Source organism: Pangasianodon hypophthalmus, chromosome 20, assembly GCF_027358585.1.
Source record: "Pangasianodon hypophthalmus isolate fPanHyp1 chromosome 20, fPanHyp1.pri, whole genome shotgun sequence".
Classification (NCBI taxonomy): Eukaryota; Metazoa; Chordata; class Actinopteri; order Siluriformes; family Pangasiidae; genus Pangasianodon; species Pangasianodon hypophthalmus.
The window spans coordinates 3965386-3992728 of record NC_069729.1 but is presented as its reverse complement, the minus strand read 5'-3'; the positions used below and the strand labels follow the sequence as shown (position 1 = coordinate 3992728).

The window sequence follows — 27343 nt, the reverse complement described above, 5'->3', positions numbered from 1 at the left end:
TTCAGCAGATTTGAATGCGTTGCAAGTAAACAAATCACATTCTTTTTCTCTTTCTGGGTTCGGTAGAAGATATAAGAAGTATTTGCATTGTGTTGGGTAATTGGCACTGGATTGGAATCTCCGGTTTTGTCGTGTAAGTGAAAAGGTGGTGCATCAAAAGAGTTGGTAAGGAATGTCCTGGCTTATTTTGTGTTTGCACGGCATTTAGGCGTTTTTGGCAAGGTTATTTGTGTTGCACAGGTTTGCATAGTGACAAAGAATGACAAAGCGCTAGTGTGTATCTAACCAGAGCAGATGCTTACTATAGACTCCAGGGCTTATAGATTCTATGGTTGTTCAGGCTGGCATTGAGTCTGGGAGTCCCTCCCTTCCTCCTTCCCTGTGTGTCTTTCTGGCTTTCTCTCTCTATGTCTCACTTCCCTGAGGCAAGCTCCAGAATGGCTGGCTTAGTAGCTTGTCTTTGCTATATTTTTTTTCAACTCTATAAAAACAGTGCGAGTTCAGCCGAGAGCAATCGTCTGCCCGCGTGCTTGCCAAACAGGCCGATCTCTTTCTTGGAGACGTCACCAGAGCCGAGCTGCTGCATAACTCCACATGTTCACATCCGAGTACGTCTGTGTGTGGCCTCGTTCAGCAGTTTAGCGTTTTCTTTTTTTTTTTTTCTTTTTCCTGTTGAGGCCTGGACGTTGCTCAGGCTGCGTGAAAAGAAAATTTCTCGGGTCTTCATTGGAAAATATTTATACAGATAACACGGCGCACACACCCAAACATTGGCGCCGTTCCCGGAGCCCTTATGAGCGCTGGTGTTTTGTATACCGTTCAGCCTGGCAGTGGCAATCAGAGAGTTTAAAATAGTTGTGTCTGTAAGAAATAATTTGTAACAGTTTGTGCATACTGTTATGAAGTCGATGCATTTGAGCCTAACTTTTTTTCTTTTTTCTTGTTTTTCTTTTTTTCCTCATGCAGATATGCCCATTTTCGGGCAATGTCCTGCGCAGGACGACTTTTACCTGGTCATATGCAGCCACTGCAGTCAGGTCGTCAAACCCCAGGCCTTCCAAGCACACTACGGTAAGACTCAAATCTCCTGTCGTCTCTCTCTCTCTCTCTCTCTCTGTCTGTCTGTCTGTCTTGCACGGTCTTATCTGTGTGAAGGAAATTAACACTCCCACCTCTGCTCTGTGTCTGCTGTGTGAAAACAGAGTGAGAGAGAGAAAGCGAGCAACTGAGAGATCATCAGCCTTTGATTTCCACTTTGTGTTTACAGTCGTCTGGTTAATATTTGATGCGCTCCATTCCTGCTATGCCCTTCGTGCCTTTTAATCCAAATCCACAGCTTTTAACTCCGAGAATTATGTACCCGAGGAGAAAAGGTGCTTGAGAATACCTGATTATATGCATCAGCTGCCTCGAAACACTCGCGAGCGGTTAAAAACAAAAATCTCCCGGCGACGACAGACGGAAATTTGATGCTGGATTTGTCCAGCTGCTCTCAGCGTGAACCCATAATGCACTGAATCTGCGTCTGTTGCTAATAATACAAGCCAAACATTTTGCGTTTAAGCCCCTGATCAGCCTTTTCTGCTCAGCTGTTGTCGTTCGGGGCAATGTGGTGACGTTTTGCGACAAAAGCAAAAGCGGAATACTGAAAGACAAACTTACGTTGACCGATTTCTACATTACTTTGGTTTGTACAACGTTGGCAAATTGCTATAATAATAAGACATTTCAGGGTGGAAGCAGTAACTTCGCTTCACCTCAGGCTGCATCAAACAAATAATCTTGTTACTGATTAATTTCCTATGGTAGCACATCCCCAAATGTTTTAGAAATATGTAAATTAGAATATAAAACCCGCAACCCTACACACTTCCAAAATGCTGCAAAGCTGGCATTTGGATATCGGAGAACAGACAGGGTTCTAGAGGGGAGACCCCATCCAATAGTAGAGCCCAGGATTCAGGATGAGCAGTGCGGGTTCCACGCAGGCCATGGAACAGTGCACCAGCTGTTTATTCTTGCACAGCTTTTTGAAGGATTATGGGAGTATGCTCGTCCATACATCTGCATGTGTTTTGTGGATTTGGAGATGGCCTAAGATCATGTGCCCTGAAATTTGTTGTGGGAGGTATTTGCATGAGTACGGGGTACTTGGATCATTACTTAATTTGGCTGAAGCTTATATCCAAAGCGACTTGCAACTGAGACAGGATACCACTGAGCAGTTGAGGGTTAATGGCCTTGCTCAAGGACCCATGAGTAGCAGCTTGATGGTGAACTCATGACCAATCAGTAGCACAGTGTCTTAACCATTGATCCACCACTTCCCTACACGCACTACTTTGTGAACTTCTGACACATTTAGCTGCTGACTATGAAGCAGCTGGGATACAGATTAGCGTCTCCAAGTCTGAGGTCATGGTTTTCTCTTGAAAAATAGTGGGATCTTCCTTCAGGTGAGTGGATAGACCTTGCGCCTGGTGGAGGAGTTTAAGTATCTTGGAATCATATTCTCTGAATATCCTCATAGTAGGGCCGCTGCTCTTCCAGATCAAGAGGGAGCCAGTTGAGGTGCTTTGGGCACCTTACCTTACAAGGACGCCCCAGGTCGTGTTCTGGTAGAGCTGTATCAGATACATCCCACTGGACCAGAGACCCTGGGGCAGACCCAGGACTTGAGAGGTGTTATCTCGCGGTTTGCATGGGATCGTTTGGGGAAAATCTTAGGAGGGATAGACTGGGGATAGTCTGGATTGACCACTTGAACCTGTTGGTACCATGGTCCCCACCAGGAAAAGCAAAAAAAAAAAAAATAAAAGATTGAATGAACCTGATTAGCTAATATGGTCCTGTCACATATTTAATAGCGGTGCATGATGACTAGTTTTCATACTAATTTCCCAGAAAGTGTCAAGAAAAACAAGTTTTGTGTGGTTAGTGTGTTAAGGGAGATTTTTGTCTGCAGCTTAAGTTGAACTGAACAGCTTTAGTGACTGAGCTTTGAAGTTAAACCCACGATGCACTTGGTGACTGTTGCATGGTTTATAGTCCATTGATGGGAAATCTGCTTTATAAATGTCTAAGTGTGCTAAAGTGACACATGGCTCAACAGCTGCTTCATTAAAATGTTACAACCATCGATTTCACAGTTTTGTGATTGTGCTGTATAATTTGATGCACTGTGTAATGGATATTAACATTTAAAGACAGAATTATAAAAAAAAAATTATGTAGAACCATTGATTTACAACAACTCTATAGACATTTTTCTGTCTTTCTGGCTTCCAGTGGATCATTTAATAAACTACAATTACTGTTATAAAATACTAGAGGGGAAATGATGACAGGAACTTGAGGAATGCGTGTCGGAGCAGAATAAGAGTGCAGTTTGTAGTTTTTCACCAGAGCTGCCAATGAGGTTGGGTCATAATGTTTTTTTATTTTTTTTTATTTTTTTTTTGTCTTTTTGTTGCTGTGTGCTCCAGGGTGAAAATGTGAATAACGCAATGGTTAATAGGGATTAAAATGAACTTCTTGTTAATTAATTCATTTTTTAACGCCTGTTACAACCTTGCCTTTTTTTTCTGTGTTTCCCCAAACAGAACTGCTGATAAGATGATACAGCTGTTGAGTTGAAAAAAAGAGCAGAAAAGCAAAATCTGAAGTAGATGCCACAGCAGTTTGCATTATCAGATATATTCCCTCCACCTACTTTGAGATCTTGTGTAACCCTACTTTAAGTTCTAAAATAATTCTTACGTTTGCGTTTAATTTAATTAGCTGTCGCTTTCGTCCAAACTTAGTTGCCTTCCAATCCAAGCAGAGCGCAATAAGTCTTTTTCAGCGTCTCTTCATCCTGGGTTTTGAACCTACAGCGGTCTGGTGATGAGCTCAGACGCTTAGCTAGGGTATTCTTCAGTCTGCTGCTGTACATCTCACTGTCTCTCATGAGCACACACTGGTGATTTTTCACCGCTCAGTGATTAATGACGTTACACAGATTAATGACACAGTTCAGGAAACTCTATTGCTCAGAGTACAGAATCGCAAATGCGTGCCAAGTGCAAGTTCCCCCGTGTGGAACTGCTGATCTACGACTGCTGTGCAAACTCCGATCAGAAAGCGCGGCCAGAATGTGGCCTCTAACACACTTCTCACTGAGTTAAGACATTTCTTTGAAAGTGTGTGTGTGTGTCGATCTGTATGATTTAGGTCTTTAGGGCATTTAAGCTGACTAGTTCTGACTTCCACCCAATTTGGTCAGTTCCCACCCACTAGCTAGCTCTACCCTACCTCAGTTGGTAGCTGGAGATGGTGAAAGCTAACAGGTGGTTCCTCCGAGACGCGAGAAAGCCAGTCAACCCCGTCTTTTTTTAAACTGCACCTGCATTGCAGTGCAGCGTAACACACTCAGTGAAAAACAAGTGCTATCCACCCTCTTCTACATACATGAGCTCACAGACACCCACGACTGGCTAGTGTTGCTGTGATTGACAGGGGAGAGAGAGTTTGCCGTTCCTTTTTCGCAGAGAGCACGGTCAATTATGCTGTCCGTAGATTCGGTTGTTTATGCTCTCCATGAACCGTGGGCTCCCAACCACATACGGCCGCGGCTTTGTCGGGATTCGAATCCAGACTTAGGTCTCCTGATGACTGAGCAAGCACTTTTCTTTTGCACCACTCGGGAGTCGAAATTTACATAGTATTTGTGTACTGACATGCTGTTTAGTTCTGTAGTATGAGGTCTGGGATGCCGTCCAAATTTTCACTACTCCAAGGATGTAATTATTTGCTGCTGTTATCACAAAACACAGAGCCTGCAAAAATGCGTTTACTACACGACAGTAGTGTGCTATCTAAAACAAAAGTTCTGCTTAGCTGTTATTTCAAAGTGCTACCCTCACTCAGGGTAAAACTTGCATCTGGTCGCTCACAGTGTGTGGGTTTTTATTACGCAAGTTGTGTTCTCTGTTTTAGCTAACTAGCAAATGTTAGCCAGCTCGCTTGCTGCTATCAGCCTGGTGTAAAACTGGACTTGGAGTGTGAAGCTCTACAAATATATTTTAGGTCTTCATGGCGTATGATAAACTCTCACCAAACACAACCTGACCATATAAAATTACATCAGTTATCAGATCTTTTATCTCCTGAGATTTTTCATATCTGCCGTCTTTAAATTTACTCATTTTCAAGGTCTCTGAGCTTATTTTCTGTGCTCAGATAAACATTTCTGTCTATTCTTGTGCCGCTAAAACACCAGTTTTTCAGCAGATGTGTGTTCTTTCAGCACACGATGGGGTTCACAGCAGGAGTGAGGTGTTGAGGAGCTCCACTGAGCGTTTCTGATTAATTTATTAAAGTTTTTTTGCAAAGGAAAACATGACACACACATGCACAAAAAAAAACAAAACAAACACATATTGCTGAATACACACGATTCCACACGGACTCCAGTCTTATCCTCAAAGAGCCGGTATGACTGCAGGTGTTCATTCCAACCAAGCAGGAGCTACGCCCAAGAGTTTATTAGACTGAGATCAACTGATTAAAAGGTGTGGCTCCTGATTGGCTGGAATGAAACCCTTCAGACATCACAGGCAAGACGTTTTCGGGATAGTCCCTGTTTTGTAACACGACAAAATGTTGTTTAGAGATCAATTCTTATAAAATATAGTAAGATCTATTCATGTAAGTGTACTAATTAGTCTGACTGGCTACACGAATTAATAAAGAACTGTGCAGCAGTTAATCACGATCAGCTCAAATAACTGCGTGATTATGCAATAACCATGACTCCCCTAATCATGATCCTGACATATTACATCGTCATATCTTCCATCTTTACTAAGCATCTAATTATGAATCAGATTAAGTGACTAATGTGTTAATAAAATAAACTTGGATGGACGTGAATGGGTGAATGGTGTCATATTAATGAGCTTGAAATAGGTTTGGTGATGTCGATAGTGAGACATCGCTGGCTGTTGTGTTGTCATTTGGCAGCGTGCGGTGTCGTATCCTCGGTATGTGAAGTGCGCTGCTCTTTAGCCGGCCCATAATGCTTTACTTTGGAGATCTGAGCGGCGTCATGGGATATTACGGCCTAATCAGGACTGCGTATTGTTTTTTAAGCTCTTTGTCTTGGAGCTGTGCCAGTTTCACAACATGATATGCTTTAGAGGCTTCACGTTAACAGTCGTCGGGGTGTGTGTGTGTGTGTGTGTGTGTGTGTGTGAGTGAGAGAGTGAGTGAGAGTGTGGGTGTGTGAGACAGAGAAACAGAGAGAGGCCTGTGCAAGATACTGTCATATTCCATTAGCTGAAATGAATCATAGCTTCTCTTCCTGGTCTCTCGTTCTCAGTGCAGCTTGCGTGCAGCCCGAGCAGCTAATATTGCTGGGGAGCAGCAGGGTTGTGCATGTGAGTGTGTGTGTGTGTGTGTGTGTGTGTGCGCGCGCGCGCGTGTGTGTGTGTGTGTGTGCACACTTTTTTGCTCCCGCAGCGAGGAGTGTTTGGCAGGAAGCCCGGAGCTGCTGGAGGTTGCAGAGTGTTTGAGTTGAGCTGAGCGTTAACACCACATGCCAGCTTCTGCTACACGACTACTGCTCCAGCTGCTGCTCCTCCTCGTTTACTTCAACACCTCAGTCCCGAATTCCTCCTTCTGCTCCATCCAAAATCCTAATCGGAATATCTCCGCTGTCGATGCACATTAGTCCTGACTTGTATTTGTTTCTGTAGAACAATTTAGTTAATTTTTAGGAATACCATTAATTAATTAAAAATTAATTTAACATAATTTAAATTAATTTAAACATATCTTTAAATGCTGTCAAATTGCATTTAATTAAAATTATTTAGAAAATCTATAATTATTATTTTATAATTTTATAATTATTTATTTAAAAAAAAAAAAAACCTAGGAGCTTCTTTTTTTAATTTACCCACAGTATTACTTTCTCTTTGTGGGTAATTATAACTTTTGCTGTTCTCAAAATGCATCCTATGCACTGTACCCACCGATCAGACCATAACATTAAAACCACCGACCATAACATTAAAACCACCTGCCTAATATTGTGCAGATCCCCCTTGTGCTGCCAGAACAGCTCTGACCCATCGACCCATGGAGTCCACTGACCTCTGAAGGTGTGCTGTGGTATCTTGCACCAAGACGTTAGCAGCAGATCCTGTAAGTCCTGTAAGTTGTGAGGTGGGCCCTCGATGGATCGGACTTGTTTGTCCAGCACATCCCACAGATGCTTGATCGGATTGAGATCTGGGGAATTTGGAGGCCAGGGTAGCAAAAGAAAACGTGATTCATCAGGCCAGGCCACCTTTTTCCATTGCTCCATGGTCCAGTACTGATGCTCACGTGTCCATTGTAGGTGCTTTCGGCAGTGCACAGGGGTCAGCATGGGCACTCTGACCGATCTGCTGCGATACACTGTGTGTTCATGACCTTGTTGCCGGTTCTCCGGTTGTCCTTCCCTGGACCATTTGGTAGGTACTAACCACTGCACGCACTACCGGGAACATCCACAAGACCTGCTGTTTTGGAGATACTCTGACCAAGTCGTCTAGCCAACACAATTTGGCCCTTGTCCGAGTCGCTCAGATCCTTACGCTTGCCCATTTTTCCTGCTTCCGACACATTAACTTCGAGAACTGACTGTTCACTTGCTGCCCACCCCTTGTCAGGTGCCACTGTAACAAGATAATCTGTAAAGTGGCTTTGTGACAATGTCCATTGTTAAAAACGCTATACAAATAAAATTGAATTTAATAACCAGTATTATTCACTTCACCTGTCAGTGGTTTTAATGTTATGGCCGATCGGCGCATGTTTACTACATAGGGTATAATGATAGTCTAGGGGTTTTTTGTTTGTTTATTTCATTGTAAATCAAATATCTATCTATCTATCTAATTAATTAATTAATTAACATCACTCTTTTTGAAATCCTGAAAAAAATGTCCAGTCATTATTTGTTTATTTGTACTTGCCCATGATATTTTCTAACGAATTTAGTTTGTACTATTTCCCAAAATGTAAATAAACTAGTAGCCTAAGTTAAACCGCCGGATCACTAACCCGGCAGGATCTGCTCTGTCACACAGCGCTGCACATTCATGTTAATAAATTTGTTCTTTGTTTGTCCTGCAAGCTTCGTATCTGACCACTCGTTCGCACCCACGTGAAAGTAACAGCCTCCTGCTTGCATGACTTTTTCGATCCTGTTGGATCTAATCTAATCTAATGCACGCCTCTAATGCCTAATCTGTAAATGTGTTTATATATCCTAATCACTGCATGTTATAAAATGTTCCTATATTTCTATAAACTCAGAAATGCACAGTGGTGAACTTGAAGCACGGATTTGTTCTCTTCCTTGTTTTCCTCTTGCTTCTTGTCAGTTTCTCTTTCGGTTTTATTCAGTGAGATAATGCTGTCTGTGTTTACCGCTCCAGCCAGCTCCAGTTCAGCGCTTGTGGTTTCCTATTGTACCAAGTGATTTTCCACAGCCAGCCTTCTTCGCTGTGTACAAAACAAGCGTCTCTTCTAAAGGCTCTGTAAAGCTGAAACACAGCGCCGTGGCTTTAATGAGAGCCTGAATAACGCTGGTGCTTTTCTAAGGCTCTGTGGCTTTTTCACACTTCTGTTCAGATCATCCACTCTGCGGAAAAACGCAGGGATATTTTTCTGTTGTTTTTTTTTTTTTTTTTTGCCTTGGAGTGTGAATTTAATGGTCCTATTTTAAGTTCATATTTGTATGCTTTTTAAGAAGCGACGATAAACTGGCACTATATCTCAACGTAGGAACCAGAACAGGGGAAATGACATGGTTTTACATAATGACTCGATAAAAAACATGTTTTATACATATATGTGAAAATAAATAGTGACTTGTTATCCAGTTAGTCTAGTTACATTTAATGTTGTGGAACATTTGCAAAACAAGTTCATTTCTTTTATCACTTACTTTATAGCAAACAGTCGTTCCCTCACCAGCCTCTCATTAATTCTCTCTCTCTTGAAGTTAATGAAACAAAAAACAGAATTTCCTGTGGCCTAAACTTAGTTATGGCTTTACCTCTGACTTTATAAAGCTGCAGATTCCTTCCAAAAATGCCAAATAAAATCTCCTCTCATATAATCAACAATTACACACATTTACACACAGTTAAATCTGTTTAAGCTGTGTAGGATGATTCCGACCAATCAGAATCAAGAATCCAGCGTTGTGGTATAAATCATATTTAAACATATGATCATGAGTGTGTGTACTTGGACATGGAGACCACTTTGGCTGTAAGTTAATACTTCACACTTTCTCCCTCCTAGAGAGACGACACAGCTCCATTAACAAGCCAGCGTCCTCCTACTCGTCCTCGGCTGCGCTCCCGGGTCTCCCTTCCCGGGCCAGAACCGGAGGAGCGGGTGGAGGCGGCCCTGCCAGCGCCATGCCCGTGGGTTCCTCCTCCTCCTCCGCTGGAGGGAGCAACAGCACCCACACAGCCAAAGAGAAGCTGCCTCACCGGAAGCCTCACTTCCCCCCAAAGGTGCTGCACGACGACATGTGAGTATGCCAAACCACACTGCTTTAAAAATAACACTTTAAAGGAAGAATCTTCGCAGATAAATTCTGCAAAATGCAAAGCACGTTCTCTGGTGTGTTTTTATTGGCTGCCAAAGGAAGCTGATTAGTTTGTAGCTATTTTTATTAGCCGTTTAGCTTGAGGTCTTATACTGTAGGTAGTTTTATGACGCCTTTGAGACGCAGTTTCTGGGTTCTCTAAAGCTGTTAGATATAATCTGTTCACTCTAAGCGCACGGTCCTGCGGGAGCGCTTCACTGCAAGTTAGTATTTTCTCAGCTTTAACACACCTGCTGTAGCTCATCAGCTAATTATCAAGCCCTGTGTGTGTCTGGGGAGGGAAAACATTAAACCTGGGATTCAGGAATCACACTGGGGTGAAATAAATAACTGATACTTTGGTGCATCTCAATTATTGAAAGAAGCAGTGTGATAATGACAATAACATAGACTTGTGCTTGTTTCTGTTTTTTTTTTTTTTTTTTTCCCTAGCTGTACCTAACATTTCTTAACAACATAGACTAGGGCTTTTGGATTAATTTTAATTAAAATCTTTTAATTAAAATCATTAGACTTGTATTGCACAAACCACAGAAGATGGAAACTTTGTTGCTTTCTTAAACAAAGAAAATGACACACACGGATAATTTTATTATAAATAGGAATGCATCAGTAGCAGTACCGGTACTGAGTATAAGTCTGATACCCTGCTTATTTACCCGTACTCTTAAAAATACCAGCATCTGGCACTATGAGACGTACGCTTAGTGTACATTATCACGCTAATGAACTGACGACATGCAGTGACAGCGAGCTGGTTGCATTTCATGATTACGTACACATCTTTCTACAATCCAAGTAACATTTAATACATCTTATGGTGTTTAAACGGTATCATTTTAATAGAGAGCATTATCAGTGAGTGTGGTCTTTAAAAATATGTGCAAGGTGCCATGACTTGCGCTCGCGCGCACACACACACACACACACACACACACACACACACACACACACACATATATAATCACAAGAGCAAAGGTGCAGGGAAACTGTCACATGTAAGAGCACTTGAACTCGGCGAGCACTGAGACGCGCGTTTTTTTTCCCCCTCACTTGCCACAATCTACACTTCGCTCATGAGTCAAGATGGAATTCACAGCACTTTTCTTTTTAATCTGGATTTTACATTTTTAGATGATTCACATAAAAATATTACTGCAGCTATAAAGGTCACAGTAATAAATCACAGCAGTGGTTCACACCAAATCCCAAATGGCTTCTTATTCACTATATAAGTTCTATATAGTGCGCTATATGTCCAGCTTAATATTCAGACAGAGCACAAATCTGTTAGATGATTATTATAAAAATATAAAAATGATGTACAGATGTAATATCTTTTGCTAATTCATTTCAATCCCACATGTCTGCGTACAGAGAATAACTAGCGCTTTTTTTTTTTTTTTTTTTTTTTTTGGTCCTCCACCCAGTTTGACCCCAGCTGTCAAAGTGGAGAAGATCCATGTGAAGATGGACTACACCTCCTCCAAACCTGGCCACGCGCCCGCTTCTTCCTCATCCTCTTCTTCCTGCAGTACTGTGAGCTCCTCGCCATCGAAGCCAGGCCTTAATAGCCAGTCTGTACCAAAGGCTCATCAGCCGTCCCCGGGCCACATCCCCAACGGAAAGGGCCACATCTCTCCGCTCAGCAAGAAGCAGGACAGCAGCACCAATGCCAGTAACAAACGACCCACCAGGAAAGTGTTAGGTGAGTTTTGTGGAGTGGGATGGATGCTGTTTTGCTGATAATTTATCCAGATGTTGGCATCGAGGGTTGGAGGTAGATGCTCGAGGTGACGACGAGCGATAAACTGGTGACGAAATGTAGCAGTTTATTCCAGAGGGTAATAATGTTTTTCAGGCTCATATGAAGTCCCGTTCACATCATCGCATGATGTTCCTGTGTGTGTTTTCTTCCTTGTGTTGAAATTACACCCTGTTAAATAAAACATATGATGCTCCATGGCTCAGTTACTTAATTTTTAAATATTTTTATAGAACTATTCATAGTTTTTTACTTGGTTTATGTTGCATTGTATTGTGTTGTACCTTACGTTTTGTGTTTGGATTTTGTTTCTCTGCTAGAACGCGAGTTCAATCCTGATGTCCATTGTGGAGTTATGGATATCGGAGCACGTAAGCCATGCACAAGATCCTTAACATGCAAGGTTAGTCCCACCCAACCTACACACACTCAGACACGCACATCACATCGGTCCAGTGAGTTTCAAATATACAGGTGTAATGTGAAACTTTGATAGAGGGTTGAATCAGACTTTACCTCTTTATCTTGAAATCACCACTGAATCACTGCCAGCTTCTTTGTCCTGCTACAGTATGTAGCGAATGTTGACTAAATTTCAGCGTCTTGTCTTTCAAGGACGCTCCCTGCTACTTTAGAAAGTCAGTCATGTAAAAATGAGATAGTGTAGCTTACTGTTGTTTGAGTGGGAAAAAGTTTGGAAATGCATTCAATGGCAGAAAGTATGATTACTTGGGTAGCGTAGACTGAAATCTACTGACGTGTTCAAACCCACTGTTTTGGTTATAAATTGAGAACCTGCTGTTTTTCAGCTGAAGGCTACCATCCATTTTTATCAGAAGTGAATTTGCTCCAGGTCGCACTAACACATTTTGATTAACTGTTGTTCATTGTTTTCGTTTCTATTGTCAGAAATGTTTAGTGACTTTATTGTACTACAGTTTTTAAAACAATTTCTTGAAATGCTTGTACACCATTGGTAATTAGAAGTAATTTTACTAATGGCATTGTACAAGGCTTAACTGTTTTTTTTTTTTCCCCGTGCAGACACATTCCTTAAGCCAGAGAAGGGCAGTCCCCGGGAGGCGGAAGCGCTTTGACGTGTTGCTGGCGGAGCACAAGAATCGAGCCCGGGAGAAGGAGCTGCAGCAACAACAGCATAGGACGGAGCCATCACAGCAAAACCCACCCCCTCTCAGGGAGCCCCACCCACCCCCTCACCACGGCAACCCTACGGTAGCCGCCACTGACACAGCCAAGCTCTTCTCCCTCATTAAAGCCAAACCCCACAATCCTGTGCTTCCACGGTGAGTCAGCCCTTTCATCATTCCTCCTTCGTCCTCACTCATCCTCTCTCTTTCTCACTCGTCTTCAATCCTTTCAGAGTTCTTTGTAAAAGCAGATTAATAAACCTTACATACACACAGACATGTACAAACCTACAAGTGTAATATGAACAAGTATTGACACTGTATTGATATTGCCTTTTTGATTTTAACTGCAGCAGCTCTCACAGTGGGCTGAGCAGTTTAGGGGACGCCGCCGCGACCCCTGACCCGACCCCGCATCTCCACTCGGCTCCCACGCCCGACGGTGCGGCTTGTCCCTCCAGTGACGAGGGCGAGAACGAGGAGAGAGAGGAGAATATGGACAAACTGGACTGCCACTATTCAGGTTACCATCCACGGCCAGCCGCTGTAAGTGCTTCTCTCAGTCCTCCAGGGTTTCTGGGCCGAATGTCTTTCAGTCTCTGTGATGTCACCAACAAGATTCTATTATCCCTTATTAATACAAAATTAATGTCTAATGCATAGAGGATTGTATTAATTTAGTCAGTATCAGGTGTTGGTTGTTAAGAGAGAACAATGAGTCTGGTGTAGTGAAGAATATCAAGTGCGCTCATAATATCCCACAATGCCCTGCAAAAGGCTTGTGTCCAACTGATAAAGAATACCCATAATGCACTTGTAGGCTCTAAGCGTTACACTTTGAATAAAAACAAAGTGCATCAGAATTTTTGTCAAGCAGCAAGCAGGCGATTTGTTTCTTTCTGTATAAACGTGATCAGCTCTCATTAGGAAATGTAATGACGTTCACTGTGACATGGATTTGTAATGATCTCTCTCTCTCTCTCTCTCTCTCTCTCTCTCTCTCTCTCTCTGTTTTAGTTCTGCACTTTTGGAAGCCGACTGTTCGGGAGAAGCTGTTACTCATTCGACCGGCGCTGGGATCGAGTCCGGTATGCACTGGTGGCCATGATGGACAAACACGTCAACTCGCTGATGTGGAAGTGAGTAACACTCCTTCTGTTATAGCACTAATATAACTCAGACTTAATAACTTTACTTCTATTTAAAAATTTAAGTAAAATTTAAGAAATTTAAATAAAAAAATTTTTTACTTAAAAATGTACTTTTATTTTACATTTTATTGACAAAAAAAATAGCAATCAGTGATGGTAAAAATGAAGTATGCGTGAATCCCACAACAAGAAAATACCATGACCCTCCGTGACCAAACCTGATGGCCCCATTGGCCATTTTAGTTGTGTGTGTTAATGAAGGGACATCTGTGAAAGGAAAGTCTAAATGTCTTGTTGGTATAAATGGAATTTTGTTATTAAGGGTATGCAAACTTTTGCACTTGAGTGCAATATTTGTAGCTCAAGTGAGACAACTTGAGTCGAACTATGTGTGACTTTTGGTGCCACATACAGGTTTTCTTTAACTGATTATAGCAACAATTATAATAATTACTGTAACACCATCTATTATGTGTCTTATATTAACTAATTGAAATGTCAGTATTGAATGTTTTACCTGCAGACATTGTTTCTCATCTTGCTTTGTGGTTTAAATCTCACAGAAAAATCCCACTTGCGTTGGAGAATTCCTCCTCGTCTGCAGTTACGTCGTCTCATCGGTCGAGCACAAACTCGCTCTCCTCTTCCTCGGGCTTTCTGACAAGCTCATCCAGACAAGTGTCCTCGTCCTCACCCCAGATGCCTTCAGCACACTCATCCTCGCTGCCCTCCACTCCCGGCTCGAACAAATCCGTCAAATCTCGCTCCGGACCCAAGCACTTCTGGGTCAAGGAGCCCTCCCTGGCTGTGCTAGCTAGCTCCAGTGCTAACAACAACAGCAGCAGCAGCGACACCGGTGGTGTGAGTAGTAGCAGCAGTGCGATCAGCCTCGGCTCAACAAAGAAGCGCAAGAACAGCTCTCTGCTGAAATACGGCGCAGAATCCTCCCCTTCATCCTCCTCCTCTTCTTTAAAAAAGAACTGCATGGCGAACTCGGGCACCTCAGGGAGCAGCTTTCACTCCTCGCTAACCTCCACGGCGTCGTCTGTGGCTTTCTCATCATCGTCGTCCTCCTCTTCCTCCCACAGTGCAGGTATGAACTGCCCACCAGGCCGCGGCAACTCGATGAGCGCGCGACAGGAAGCAGCCGAGCCCATCAAGCGCATGAGCGTGATGATGAACAGCAGTGACTCGACGCTCTCACTCGGCCCGTTTGTGAACAACCCAGACGGGAGAACCGACACAAAGAGGAGGAAGAGTTCACAGGCCACCAGCAGCCTCACTGGCACAGCTACCTGCACAGGTAACGTCGAAGCAGAACCATGGGATTTATATGGAATTTATTTTTACACTTTTCCAGAGATCAGTGTTCTATACATGTGCTGCTTGGGAACACCTCCAACCCCTTGTACACACGCACGCACACACACACACACGCACACCTTCTTTCCTTAGTAAATCTCCTGTAATTTGCATGACCTTCATTTGCATATTTGAACATGATTGTCACTTGTATTTTATGATGGAGTAACACTTTGAATAATACTTATTTGGATTTTCCAGTGAGATTTTCGGCTCTAAAACACACCAGTGACTATTTTTTGCACTGAGCACTGAAAAATTTAAAAACAAACAAAAAACTCCCAGATGCATTTTAAGACGTTTAAGGGGGACTTTGCTGTATTGACCTTAGCAATAATGACGTCACAAATTCCCACAATATGCAAATGAGTGCTTTAACAAACCATGTTATTGTGTTCTGTGAGCACTGGGACTGATCTCACGAGTTTTCACGCATGAAAACAATGATACGTTTGTAATTGTGTGTGTAGTAATGAAGTGTTCTTTGCCTTTTACAGCATCTGCAGGGGGAGGTGGAGGGGCACAGGGGCCTGGCAGGCCCAAAATGGCCAAGTCTCCAGCCATCAACAACATTCACGGCAAACACGCGCGGCCCATGCCGGGAACGCCGGGGCTTCCCAACAACTCACTTATACATCAGGTGTGTATGGCTCTGAGGTGTGTTTATGTTCTGAGGGCGGAGAGGGTTTGCAAACATGCTTAATTGTTAAATAAACACGATTGTGTTGTGAATGTGACAATCAGGCCTTGGGATTTTAAAGTGGTTCTCAGTAGCTGTAGACGCATGGCTTGTTTTTCAAAAGATACCCTGCTGAAAGCATCTAATCATCAAATCCTCAAGTGCGCAGATACAGCTTAGCAATTGCAGTCTTACACCGCTTTGTAGTACATGACTGAGGTTGCATAATGGCACAGTTTAAATTTTAGTGTCTTATTCTAATCTTCTTGTCTTAGAGCTATGAGTTTATTTACATGCACAGTAATAATCTGATCATTATCTGATTATGGCACTAAACATAACCAGATGAAGTAAAAAGGCTTTTAAAAAGCTTATTTGATTATGAAAATAGACAAAGCTAGAAGGAAAATTTTATGTGCAATTGGCACTATTATATATTTGTACAGTGAATTTGCCAGAAGGCATGTTGAAGACTCAGCAGTCATGTGGGGGGGGAAAAAGGAAAAAGGTTCTCTGGTCTGATGAGACCAAAACGATTTGCCCTTATTTGGCAGAAACCCAACACTGCGCATAACCATGAGATCTCTAGAGTGAAGCATGGTGTTAGTAGCATCATGTTGTGGGAATGATGAAGTACTGTATATAAAAGGCACTGTGTTTAAAAAAGACAGTAAAATATTTGTGGTCTGATCCAAAGTTTTCTCATTATCCCATTAGTTGAGTAAGTATAAATGCTTTGATTTCATTATTCTCTCATTATTTATTGCCAAAATCTGATTTTTTTGCATGTTTTTGTGTACTTGTATACCTGTATCTCTTGTGCAGAATCTTAACACACCCTTTATCTTCTTGTCTTAGCCAAAGGCCCGTCCCTGACACAGGTGGGCCGGCTCTGGGGGTGCGAAGCGGTGGAGCGGAGCTCCCTTAGCGCCCGTCACGGCACACTGCACGAGGCCTTCTTCTTCTTCTTCTTCTTCTCTTACTCTCAGCTTCCCACAATCCTCAGGGTGGAGAGCGCACTGGGCCGCTCAGTGACGGCGCGCTGTTTCTCCCGGCCACAAGGGGGCATCACACAGGTGGACAATACACCACGAGAGGGGCACGTCGTTGTGTGTGCATGTGTGTGGTGGGTGGATGCGATGGCAGTTGCCCCAGTGGCAGGCAGCATGTGATGCAGAGGTACAGTTAAGGGCTGGTACAGGGCCACGCCTACACTACTACACAGCATCAGATGGACTTCACGGGCTTCATTAGCGAAAGGAGCATTTCTGTCGATTTCTGTGTGTGTATTTGTGCGTGTGTGTGAGTGAGTGAGTGTGTGTTCATGTGGGTGATACTAGAATACTGGAAATGTAATTCTGTGTGAACTGTGAGCATTTGAGGGTGGTGCACAGGAAAAGGATGGAATATCAGGAGTCTCAGAGAAGAAAAAAAATGCAATCCCATTTAGTTTAATAAACATATTTATTCTGTAAGGAGGAGTATATACAATAACGCAATTCAGCACATTTTAGAGAACATAAAAAAATGAAAGTCGTCACAGTATCCAAATGAACAACCTAACTGCAGAAATGATGAGCATTTAATTAAGTCTTAATGTTTCTTTAGAAAGCATTTTGTTTACATAAAGCAACAATTTGCAACTTCTGTAAAAGTGGATGGAACAAAATGTTATTTTGCAGCTACATTTAATTCAGCAGAAACTTCCCTAAACCTTTAGTTAAAAATGTAGTTAATTAACTCGCCCAGTTTGGTTTAAAATCACTTATATTCACTTACGCAACAAAATTCAGTACTGCTATTGAGTCAGACTGAAACTTTTTCTTATGGAAGGCTAAGCAGCTTCCTCTTATTGTTCCCACACTTACATTAAAGGAATACTTCAGCTTTTTATCTCTATCCACCACATGTATGTGTGTTTACCATGGACAAGAATTCCTACTAACTATCCATGTACTAAAAACTAAAAACCAGGTTAAGCTTTTGTTAAGAGTCAAACACCTGACCTTAAACTTCCATGCAAATTTTGATGGAATGAGTTTACCTTTTTAGCAGTAAGACGTGCGCACAGGTCCGTGCCATTTTAAGACCTTTATTGATAGTGTTGCAACGGTTGTAATTTTGAATTATGGATTTATATATTTTAGTCTGAACTTGCACCTCTATTCTAAGCGAGTTGGCATAAAGAGGTTGTCTGTTATTATTTTCAGCAAAAGGAAACCTGTTGAAATCCTTGACTGTAGTAATCACACGTACTCTGCACACGTGCTGGTGTCTGGACCACGCTGCAGGCAGTGGCAGTGTGAGGCTCTGGGGCTTTGTGCAGCTCACGCAGCTGTCGGCTCGGCTCGCTCCGTTTCTGCCCAGCGTGGACCCAGATGTTCTCCACAGCAGCCAGACAGAGTTCAGTCGAGGGCACACATTTGTGCAGCACCTTCAAATCTGTGCGAATGCTCTCCAGCCAGTAGGTGATGCTCTCCACATGGCTTTTTATTCCGGGGAGACAGCGGCAGAATCAACCCCCGATCCACCACCATGTCAGCTTTTCCCCTCAACATCTGAATTAATTAGCAGAACACCATGTGAGCCCAGCAGTCATACTGCCGTTGTGACTTCCTGCTGGTCTGCCAGTGTAGAGACAGAAGTCAGATTTGTTCTACTGAATGTTTGTTAATTAAAAACAAATAATAATGCACTACAGATGTGGTGGATAGAAATCAGGTTGAAAATCACTGGAAGTATCCCTTTAATCAGTTATAATGAAGTTAACGGCTTCTTGTCCTCTTGAAACCTGACTTTTAAACGCTTTTAACCATTATAACTTCAGTGTTAGCAGTGAGAACTGTTTGCCCTGGAATACTGTCAGTCGTTATTCAGTTCTACTGACCGTTAGACAGTCGGACAGATTGTTGAACACCTTTAGTACCTGTCAAACTACATCAAATCTCCCTTAATCACTACGGCTACGTGGAGACTTTCAGGCTGTAAGGGACAAGTGCTTGTGTAAACACACTAAAAGAGATCATGCAATTTATTATAAAACCTTGAGGGTTTTTTTTTTTTTTTGGCAACAATGATGCACATCTACACTATAACATGTAACACGTTGTTGTCTGTTAGTGACTCAACAGCAACAGCAGTTTAAGGAGTACTTCACTCACACACACACACACACACACATGCATGTGTGTGTGTGTGTGTGTGTGTGTGTGTGCAGCTAAAAACGAATGAAAGACCGTGACTTAGCATGATCATTTCCGTAATTCTACTACCATTCATCCATTATTGGCAGAATCAGCATGAGTGCTTTCACACTTTGTGGTTTTTATTTTTCCCCATAAGAAAAAGCGAGAGCACCTTTTGCGACGCTCACACTGTAACCATAACAACGTCTTAGCAGTCCTAGCTAGTATCTTCTAACTAACTATCCTATTTGCAATGAAATAGTTTCAGTTTCAGAAATCTCCTTAAATTCACTCACTAGCACACTCGTGTCTCACTGGTGCTTTTTTTCTCACCGGTTCCTTTTTTCCGCTTTGGAATATGCAGTGTTTAGTCTGTTTGAGTGAGAACCCTAAGCAGTTCTTCAGGCAGGTGAGAACACAGCAATCACGTTTGCACCAATCCGTGAGAATATTTGTGAGTCATTTGACTCTGAATCGACTCGACTGGATGAAGTGAATCAAACTTGCCGCATGCAGCTTAGAAGTGAGCTGCAAAACTGAACCAAAGCACAGAGCTGTAGCTCTGCAGAAATGCTACATGTTCAGTATATGTGGACCTACAAGCAGAAAATGTGAAAAAATACACAGGATGCAATCCACAAAATTAAACTAAAAACATTAAACTAGTTACTCATAAAATTATCTTACTTCTTATTTAGTGCCGGCTCCCAGTTCTCCATGCTTATGTGATTTTTGTGGGGTTTTTTTCTACACCTTTTTTCACTGCTGTTTTTCTGACCAATAAACGACATAAATTTACAAATACGTTTTGAGCCCTTCAGCCAAATGTGAAACAAAACCAAATAGCAAAGGAACCAAAAGAATCAGTTTCACTCTGATCGAGACTCGGGGAAACAGACTAATACATGTGAAAGCGCCTTGACCCATTTTTTTTCACCACTGTTGGTTGAGGGGGAAAAAAAAAAAATATGTCAAGTGTGAAAGCAGCCTAAAGTCGTCATTTTACCAGAGCAGGTGTAGCGAAGCGGAGGTCAGCGGCAATACACAGAAATAAAGAATATGAGACAAAGTACTGTGAGAAGCTCCTGAGGTGATGCTTAGCCCTGTAGCCACACATTCTCACACACACTGATGAGTGAATTCAAAAGCAATTCCTGCTTTTGTGTATCGAAAAAAACCACTGTCTCTTCTTTTCTGTTGCCAATTCCAGTAATGACTAATCCTGTCCTAACATAGTGTTTTGATCACTGAAATACGAATCCAAATCATAAAGAACTGGCAATAGATCTCATAGGGGTCGTAAGCTTGGAGAGTATTAAGTATAAAGTTGCAGAGGTGTGCAGACCTTTCTGGAAAATTTTTTGAACTGATGTCAGTCAGCTGAGGAAACGAGAGGGTTTTTTTTTTCTTTTTTTTTTTTCTTCCTATCTTTGGCTTTTTTTCTATTGATAAATATTGAAGTTAACCCTATTTCAGAATACATATTTTGTTAAAAAAAAAAAAAAAAAAAGAATTGTACATACGGAGATGTATTTTTGCACAGGCATTTTCTTACACGTTTTTGGTACAGTTGAGATCGTTATTATTTATTTAGTGAACGGATCCGTTTTAAGATTTGAAGTGGTTCACTGCCAAGCCAATAATGCAATATGCCTCTTACTCACGAGACGGAGCTTCTTATTAATAGTTGTGGACTGAAATCCGTATGAAGGAGTGTTGCCACCATAGTGGAGAGAATCTTTTATTATTATTATTATTATTATTTAATTTTTATCTCCCTCTTTCTGCTAAGTCAAACTACTTAAGAGGATGTCACTAAAATGGCCCCAAACACCAGATTTCACCAGTCACATTTCACTAGTTGTTCATGTTTTAAGGATCCCGGGGGCTGCCGAAAAAGCAATTTAATAACAAGAGAAGGAGTGTGAACACTTAATGCACCACCGTTGCCAAACTTATTTGTATTTCGAAACACTGCAGTCGTTCTTTTGCAGCTTTTTAAATAATAACGAAGCAGAAAAGTGCCTGAATTTGTTTCTCACCTGTTTCAGCAGTAATTTTTGTTCCACGTTACACAAGTGTTATATAAATGGTTTTGTAGAAGCTTCTTCTCCTTTTTTATTATTTTTGTTTAAACCTGTCCATTATGTGATCCTCTTGTCCTTTCACTGCGTCATGAGATACATCCGAGGGAAGATCGGTACAAATCACGTCCCGCAGTTTCAATACGGTTTAAAACACGCCCTCGTTATCTTTCCCTTGATGTGTGTGTAAAGTAGATTACACGAGTGGCCAACTGCAGAACAAAAGGTGTTGAGTTGATATCATTGCATTATACCAGTTTGAGTTATATGCACTTGTATTGGCTGGCTAATTACTTAGCTTGCTAAATAGCTAGCAGATGAAACTGTCATGTATAGCTGCAGTATGTATGAATGTGATATTTCTAATACATTAAGTATTTTACTGTTTTTTTGTTTTGTTTTTTTTTTTGTTTTGTTTTTGTGGACATTTTGCAAACATCTCCATTCACAGTTGCTTTCTGGAGACTGCTCCTGAAGTCTACACTGATGTTGACTTGGGCCTTCAAATGCACTTAAGTAGGTATTGAAATGTCTCTTAAGAGCCGCTAGATTCCCTTCAAGAGAAAATGGTTAGGGAAACTCGAGGGCGTGTTTAATACAGTATTGGAGTGCAGCCCTGTGATAATAGTTCATTTCTTCTGTTTTTTTTTTTTTTTTTTTTTACTTTTTCCCTAATGCAGTTGTGTTTTTTTTTCCCTTCTTTTCTTTAATCCAGATTAAGATTCAATTCTCTTGTCAAATTTATTCGAACTCCACTGGCAATGTTTTCATATGATGGTAATTTCTTTGATAAAAGAAGCACAGATGTAGAATGTGAATCACAGATCAGAAACATCGACATCAGAGCAGAGAAAATAATATTCAAGTGTGTAAATTTGAGGGGTTTTGTTTTTTGTTTTGTTTTTTAAATCTACATAATCCAATCATTTGAACAGCTGGACTTTTGTGTGTTGGCTGCTATGTAATTCATGAACAAACATAGTAGGTTAGATTTACGTAATATTTAAAGAAAAAGATTGTATAGTCTATTTGTTTTGTAACAGGTTTTCTGTAAATAAAAAAGTAATTTATACTGTTATTTATAAGAAAAGAAATACCCGAGTCTGTTCTTCTTCGCTGCGTTGTGTGCCGTTTGTTTCAGGTAAGCCCCAGAACAGGGGAACGTGTTGAAATTTAATAGCAAATTACACACACTGATGAAGGCAGTTTTCTCTGAAAAGGTTTTATTAGATACTGTACATAAAACAAAAGTCAAGTCAAGACAACCGAATTGTCAGAACAGCCATCAAATGCCTAAAGACAAGTCTCCTGATGCGTAAACATGCTACATGTTGATGACACGAGAAAGCTTCTGCACTCTGTTCAGCAGGAGGTCACCTTTCTTTATGGTTTCCTGATACTGCCAGTTCTTACTGTCAGGCCTGGGGAGAGAGGAGGTGAAATATCAGTACAACATGATGCTAACAGTGTGTTACTAGCTGCCATATCAACAAAGACAGATTATAACTATGGCCATTTCAAAGATAAGTCGTTAAATTTCAAGTCATATTATTTGTCTGTAAGTAAGGATCATACTGGAGCTCGATTCTTTTCCCCATAAACATGTGACCAATGCTGTCAGATATTCTGTCCAGCACATAACCATAACACTGCTCTAAAAGTAACGTCTTTTGATATAAATCTACAATCCAGATATGCTGTTGCTGCTTCCCCTAAGATTAGGTATCCTGCAACGATCTCATGCAGTGCTAAATGAGCTGAAAATGAACCTAAGGATAACAGCAAAAGATCTGCAGAAATCACTAGAACTTGATACAGTCTCTGTTCGTGTATCCATTCTAGCAAAATTGTGTTTAAGGAAGAAAAAAAAACAACAACCTGGTTGTTCCAAAACACTGTTTTGTGGACAGATCTGACAAAAATCGAAAGCTATGTTTGGAAGAAAAAGGCACTGCACAATAACAAAAAAAACCCTCATCCCGTTTGTGAAGCATGGTGGTGGGTGCATCATGGTTTGGACTGCTATTCAAAGCCTTAGTGCCTACACTGCTTTCAGTCATTGAGGGAACATTAAACTCAAAACTGTCTGTGCTGTATAATAATGAGTTATTTGTAACTTTCCAATGTCTACTAGGCCTTCCCCCAAAAAGAATAATCATCAGTTCATTTCTCAAAATGTATGCGATTCGGTTCAAGAACTACGTCTGGTCAAAGAATCGTGATTTTATTTCTGTCCTAATAGTCCTAATGACCACGTATGCATGTCATGCTTGCATAATTATTAGGCTGATGTCACTTTCCCCTCCCAGATTACTTTTATCAAAAGAATTATGTGCTCCTGCTTCACTCTTCTTTTCACTCCCCGTCTCAATCCTATTTATATTTCTATGATACTTTAATTCAGCAGTATAACACCCTAACAGAACAGCTGTAACCATTACAGTCCATTTTGTTTTTTCACACAGTAGATTAACAGCTGTTTTCCATCATTTTGACCAGCAGGCGGTGCTAATTTGCCCTGTTCTGATGCTCTGCTTTTACCTGTTGGTCTCGACGATCTCGTTCACTTTGTCGATCTTGCAGTGTAAACGGCCAGCGGCGATAAACCGCGAGAGCTCCCTTAGGAAGAAAAAAGTAAAATGTGCATTGAGAAAATGTGTAACGGTAAATACAGTTAAACGTAAGATAACAGATGATGTGTACGCACTGGTCGATGAACTCCGTGCTGACTCCGAAGGCCTCGGCCATGTAGCCCAGCGTGAGGGAGCGGTACGACTCCAGGAGCTGGCTGTAGGCCAAAATCCGCATCTCACGCACGTAGTAACGGTAGTGAGGCGCGAAGAGCCAGTCCCTCTTCATTTCCTGTTCCACACGAGCTGCAGCGGCACAAACAGCATCAAGCAAATTAATAAATGTAACATGACCCAACCTCACAGCCTTCTGGAAGCACACACTCGTCACTAGGACCTCGGTGATATATATAGAGAGAGAGCGCGAGAGATCAGGACTCACCCAGAGACTGGAAGAAGATGGAGTACCGGCACTCGTAGAGGGAGAACAGGTACTGACGCACTCCAGGCAGACTGTGCAGCACCTCCAGAATCTCTGCACCTTTAATCACCTGAAAGAAGACCAGCGTTCTTAATATGTTACTTTTTATTAATCTTGATTAATTAATATTCTGTAACAATAAAACTGTGGGATTGTTCATATGCTGTATAAGTTTTCTGTGTGGAGGTAAGACAGGTCAAACTGCAGGACAGAGGACTTTCTCGACTTTGCAGAACTTGTTCTTATCACCATTCTTGTTCTTACTTTGCACTGTGGCAATGTTAAAACTACATCTCAGGAAAAATCAGAGCAACTGAGAAACCAGTTGGAATTATGATTTCGGTGGATTCATCCTAATGCTATGCTGTAAACTTGCACTTTGTCTTGAACACGGCATGACTGCAGCACCACTTTATCTACACGCTTAACACGCAGGTCTCACCTTCTCCCTCAGGTCCGGCCTCTTCAGCGCTATCATGCACACGTAGACGGTGTACGTGACGAACGTCTTGTAGTCCATGAGCTCGTATGAGGTGAAGGTGGACACGGTGTCGAGGAAAAGCTCGGCGGCCTGCTTGAAGTCTCTGATGGCGACGCAGTACAGGCCCTGATACACCTTCAGACGGTTCCTCCTGTCCCAGTCTCCGCCCTCTTCGATCAGACTGCCAAGGACGAATTCAACGTTCACATAAAAACTCCTCAAACATTTCAGTGAGCCAGGACTTGAAGAAAACGTGTTGTGTCTTACCTCTTGGCTTTCTCTGTGTTGCGCGTGATGAGGTCGCTGTCCATGTAAAACAGCCCGATCCTCAGCAGGTAGAAGACGATGTCTAACCGGTGGCCCAGGGCTACGGTTTTGTCATACGTTTTCCTAAAGGCAGTCAGAGCTCCTTCCTAAATTATGAGAAAAACGATTAAAGGTGGTGAAAAATCATTTGCGCAGTTTTTCCACACAGTCCAGACGTGTCTAATGTCGGACATTTGCTTCTCTAGACCTGTGAAGATCATGAAGCTTAACAAGTAATGGATGTCTGTCTATCTCACCCAAAATGTCTGCACCGATGAGCTTTAGGACACATTCTGTAATCTATAAACATCAACTAAACTTCAGCGTGAACGCCGTAACGGCATCGCGGCAGCCATGTTGGACAACCAGCATATTCTGAACTAAAACACTACACTAAATCTCTTCTCTCACCTTGTCTCCGATCCTGATCAGATACTCCGCTTTGGCCATCATGGCATCCCGGATCTCGCTCTCGCCGAGGTTCTTCTCCGCGTCCTCCAGAACCTCATCCAGGCGCTTCAGCTCGTCCTCATTGGCCTTCTTCATTTTGCTCAGTAGGTCCGAGTCCACGGACCACTTCAGTTCTTTACACAAGCTCTCGTAGTAAGGAGCCATGTCTACGATACACACATCAGTTATTACAGGAGATGCAACAGCAGAAGAGCTGAAAGTGACACTTCACACAACAAAGAATTCAAATCTACAATAAATACTAATAAAAAAAGATTTTATTAAAACAGTTTTAAAAATAAAAGAATAAAAATGCAAATAAAAAAGATTTTAAAAAATAAAGGTTACAATAAAGTGTGTATATATTTATTTATTTTGCTGATACAGTGAAGTTGATGATGAAATCAATCATATATTTTTGCTTCTACATACACTCAGGTTTGTTAAGGTGAAATAATTATTATTTTAAGTACACAAGCAGTTAATTATGTAATTGTTTATCGACTAATGATAATTGTTTATCGACTAAACTCTATATTAAATAATATATAATATTAAAGCGATATTTCAAAACTTTAATTATGCTGGCTAAACTGGAAATTAGCTCCAACATCTAATAAGCCACATTATTAGCCATTTATTTCCCCACCCGCATTCCGTCAAATCGCGCCTCCTGCGCGATGATTGGTTAGTGCTACACAAAGACTACCCACGGATTGGATCGTTTCAGCGCGAGCACGCATCATCAGCCAATCGTAATCCAGAAGGCGGGGTTTTGTCCCATTACAGGTGGAAACAATAACGTCGATAGCGCTCAGTTAGCAAGATGTCATGCTAGCTCGTGTAGCCGTAAGGAGCAAGCCATCCAGCGGTTAATTACAGTAAGGACGCAGGTTAATATTCGATTGGAGGACATGGAAGTGGTTTGTGGACTCACTGTTCGCCCGGATCGCCTCCATGAGCTCGGTCTTCACCTCAGCGTCCTGTCTGTGGCCATCGAGAGTCAGCAGAAACTTCAGCTGCGCGATCCTCAGGTCGGGGTTTTTGGGTAATCCTTCTTCTTCCAGGTTTTCCAGCGGCATTGTGGCGAATGTGGGGTTTGTTCAGCGGATGGGAGAGAAACGATCAGGGCTGGAGCTGACACTGACAAGCAACGATGACTATGAAGAAATCTAAACAACAGAAGAGATGTATGAAGTGCACTTCCGGCGAGCCGCAAGTCAACGAGGCGGAGAAAAGAGGGAGCGCGTGCAGGAGAAACGCGCTACTGACACCTAGCGGCCGGATTCATGTACTACAGCCAGCACCAATGCCCAGGTACAGTCCAGTTACAGTTACAGTGAAGTTACAGTCCAGCCCAGTTACAGTCCAATGAAGTGAAGTGAGTCTTTACTGTCATTCTGCTTTCTCATGTTAGGAAAGAAATAGAATTCTTTACGGTCACTTAACATGAAACACTGCCAGGCAAGAGACAAGAGACCACAGTGACTCACAGTGCAAAGGCTTTCATCCGAAGCGTCCTGGCTCTCTATATAATACATTATAATATATTATATTATGTTTATATTATATTATATTATATTATATTATATTATATTATATTATGTTATATTATAATACACTGGATATGTAGCATTGTTTTACACCACTGGACAGGCATTCCCTTTTTTACACATGAATTTTGTTCAATTATTTAAAATTAATTTTCTGTAATTAATTATAATTTATTGTTTACAAAAAGGGACTTCTATCAAAAAAGAATAATAAATAAAGCACATATAAAGAAATAATAATAATATTACTAATACTATTACAAATAATAATAATAATAATAATAATAATAATGATGATGATGAAGAAGAAGAAGTACAACAACAACAACAACAACAATAACAATAATAATAAAAATAATAATAATAATAATTTTTTAACAGTTTTTAAAGTCAAGGAAGAAAGAAAAAGATTAAATGAAAAAAATAATTAATAATATTAAAGTATTTTGTTTAAACTGTTTTAAATGTTACTA

The 27343-nt window shown here is 41.4% G+C and overlaps 2 protein-coding genes across 4 annotated transcripts in view; one reads left to right on the top strand and one right to left on the bottom strand.

Moving 5' to 3' along the window:
* The window catches only part of LOC113539583 (ataxin-7), a 31474-nt gene extending 14219 nt beyond the window's left edge, over window positions 1-17255 (top strand). For 2 of the 3 annotated variants that reach the window (XM_026935417.3, XM_026935418.3), the window contains 10 exons: window positions 967-1071; window positions 9343-9577; window positions 11086-11363; window positions 11741-11823; window positions 12465-12724; window positions 12922-13114; window positions 13586-13707; window positions 14283-15022; window positions 15579-15721; window positions 16619-17255. In XM_026935417.3, the coding sequence (XP_026791218.2) occupies window positions 967-1071; window positions 9343-9577; window positions 11086-11363; window positions 11741-11823; window positions 12465-12724; window positions 12922-13114; window positions 13586-13707; window positions 14283-15022; window positions 15579-15721; window positions 16619-16636 (2177 nt within the window). In that variant the 3' untranslated portion in view covers window positions 16637-17255. The remainder of the gene's footprint in view (window positions 1-966; window positions 1072-9342; window positions 9578-11085; window positions 11364-11740; window positions 11824-12464; window positions 12725-12921; window positions 13115-13585; window positions 13708-14282; window positions 15023-15578; window positions 15722-16618) is intronic. The other variant, XM_026935419.3, reaches the window with a different exon arrangement.
* Window positions 17256-22235: 4980 nt separating this feature from the next.
* On the bottom strand, window positions 22236-26543 carry psmd6 (proteasome 26S subunit, non-ATPase 6). Its single transcript, XM_026935169.3, has 8 exons — window positions 26255-26543; window positions 25279-25484; window positions 24829-24974; window positions 24523-24742; window positions 24042-24150; window positions 23737-23905; window positions 23571-23648; window positions 22236-22450 (listed from the first exon to the last, which is right to left on the bottom strand). The coding sequence occupies exons 1-8, from the start codon at window positions 26397-26399 to the stop codon at window positions 22354-22356; spliced, it is 1170 nt and encodes a 389-aa protein (XP_026790970.1). The 5' UTR covers window positions 26400-26543; the 3' UTR covers window positions 22236-22353.
* Window positions 26544-27343: the final 800 nt, after the last annotated feature.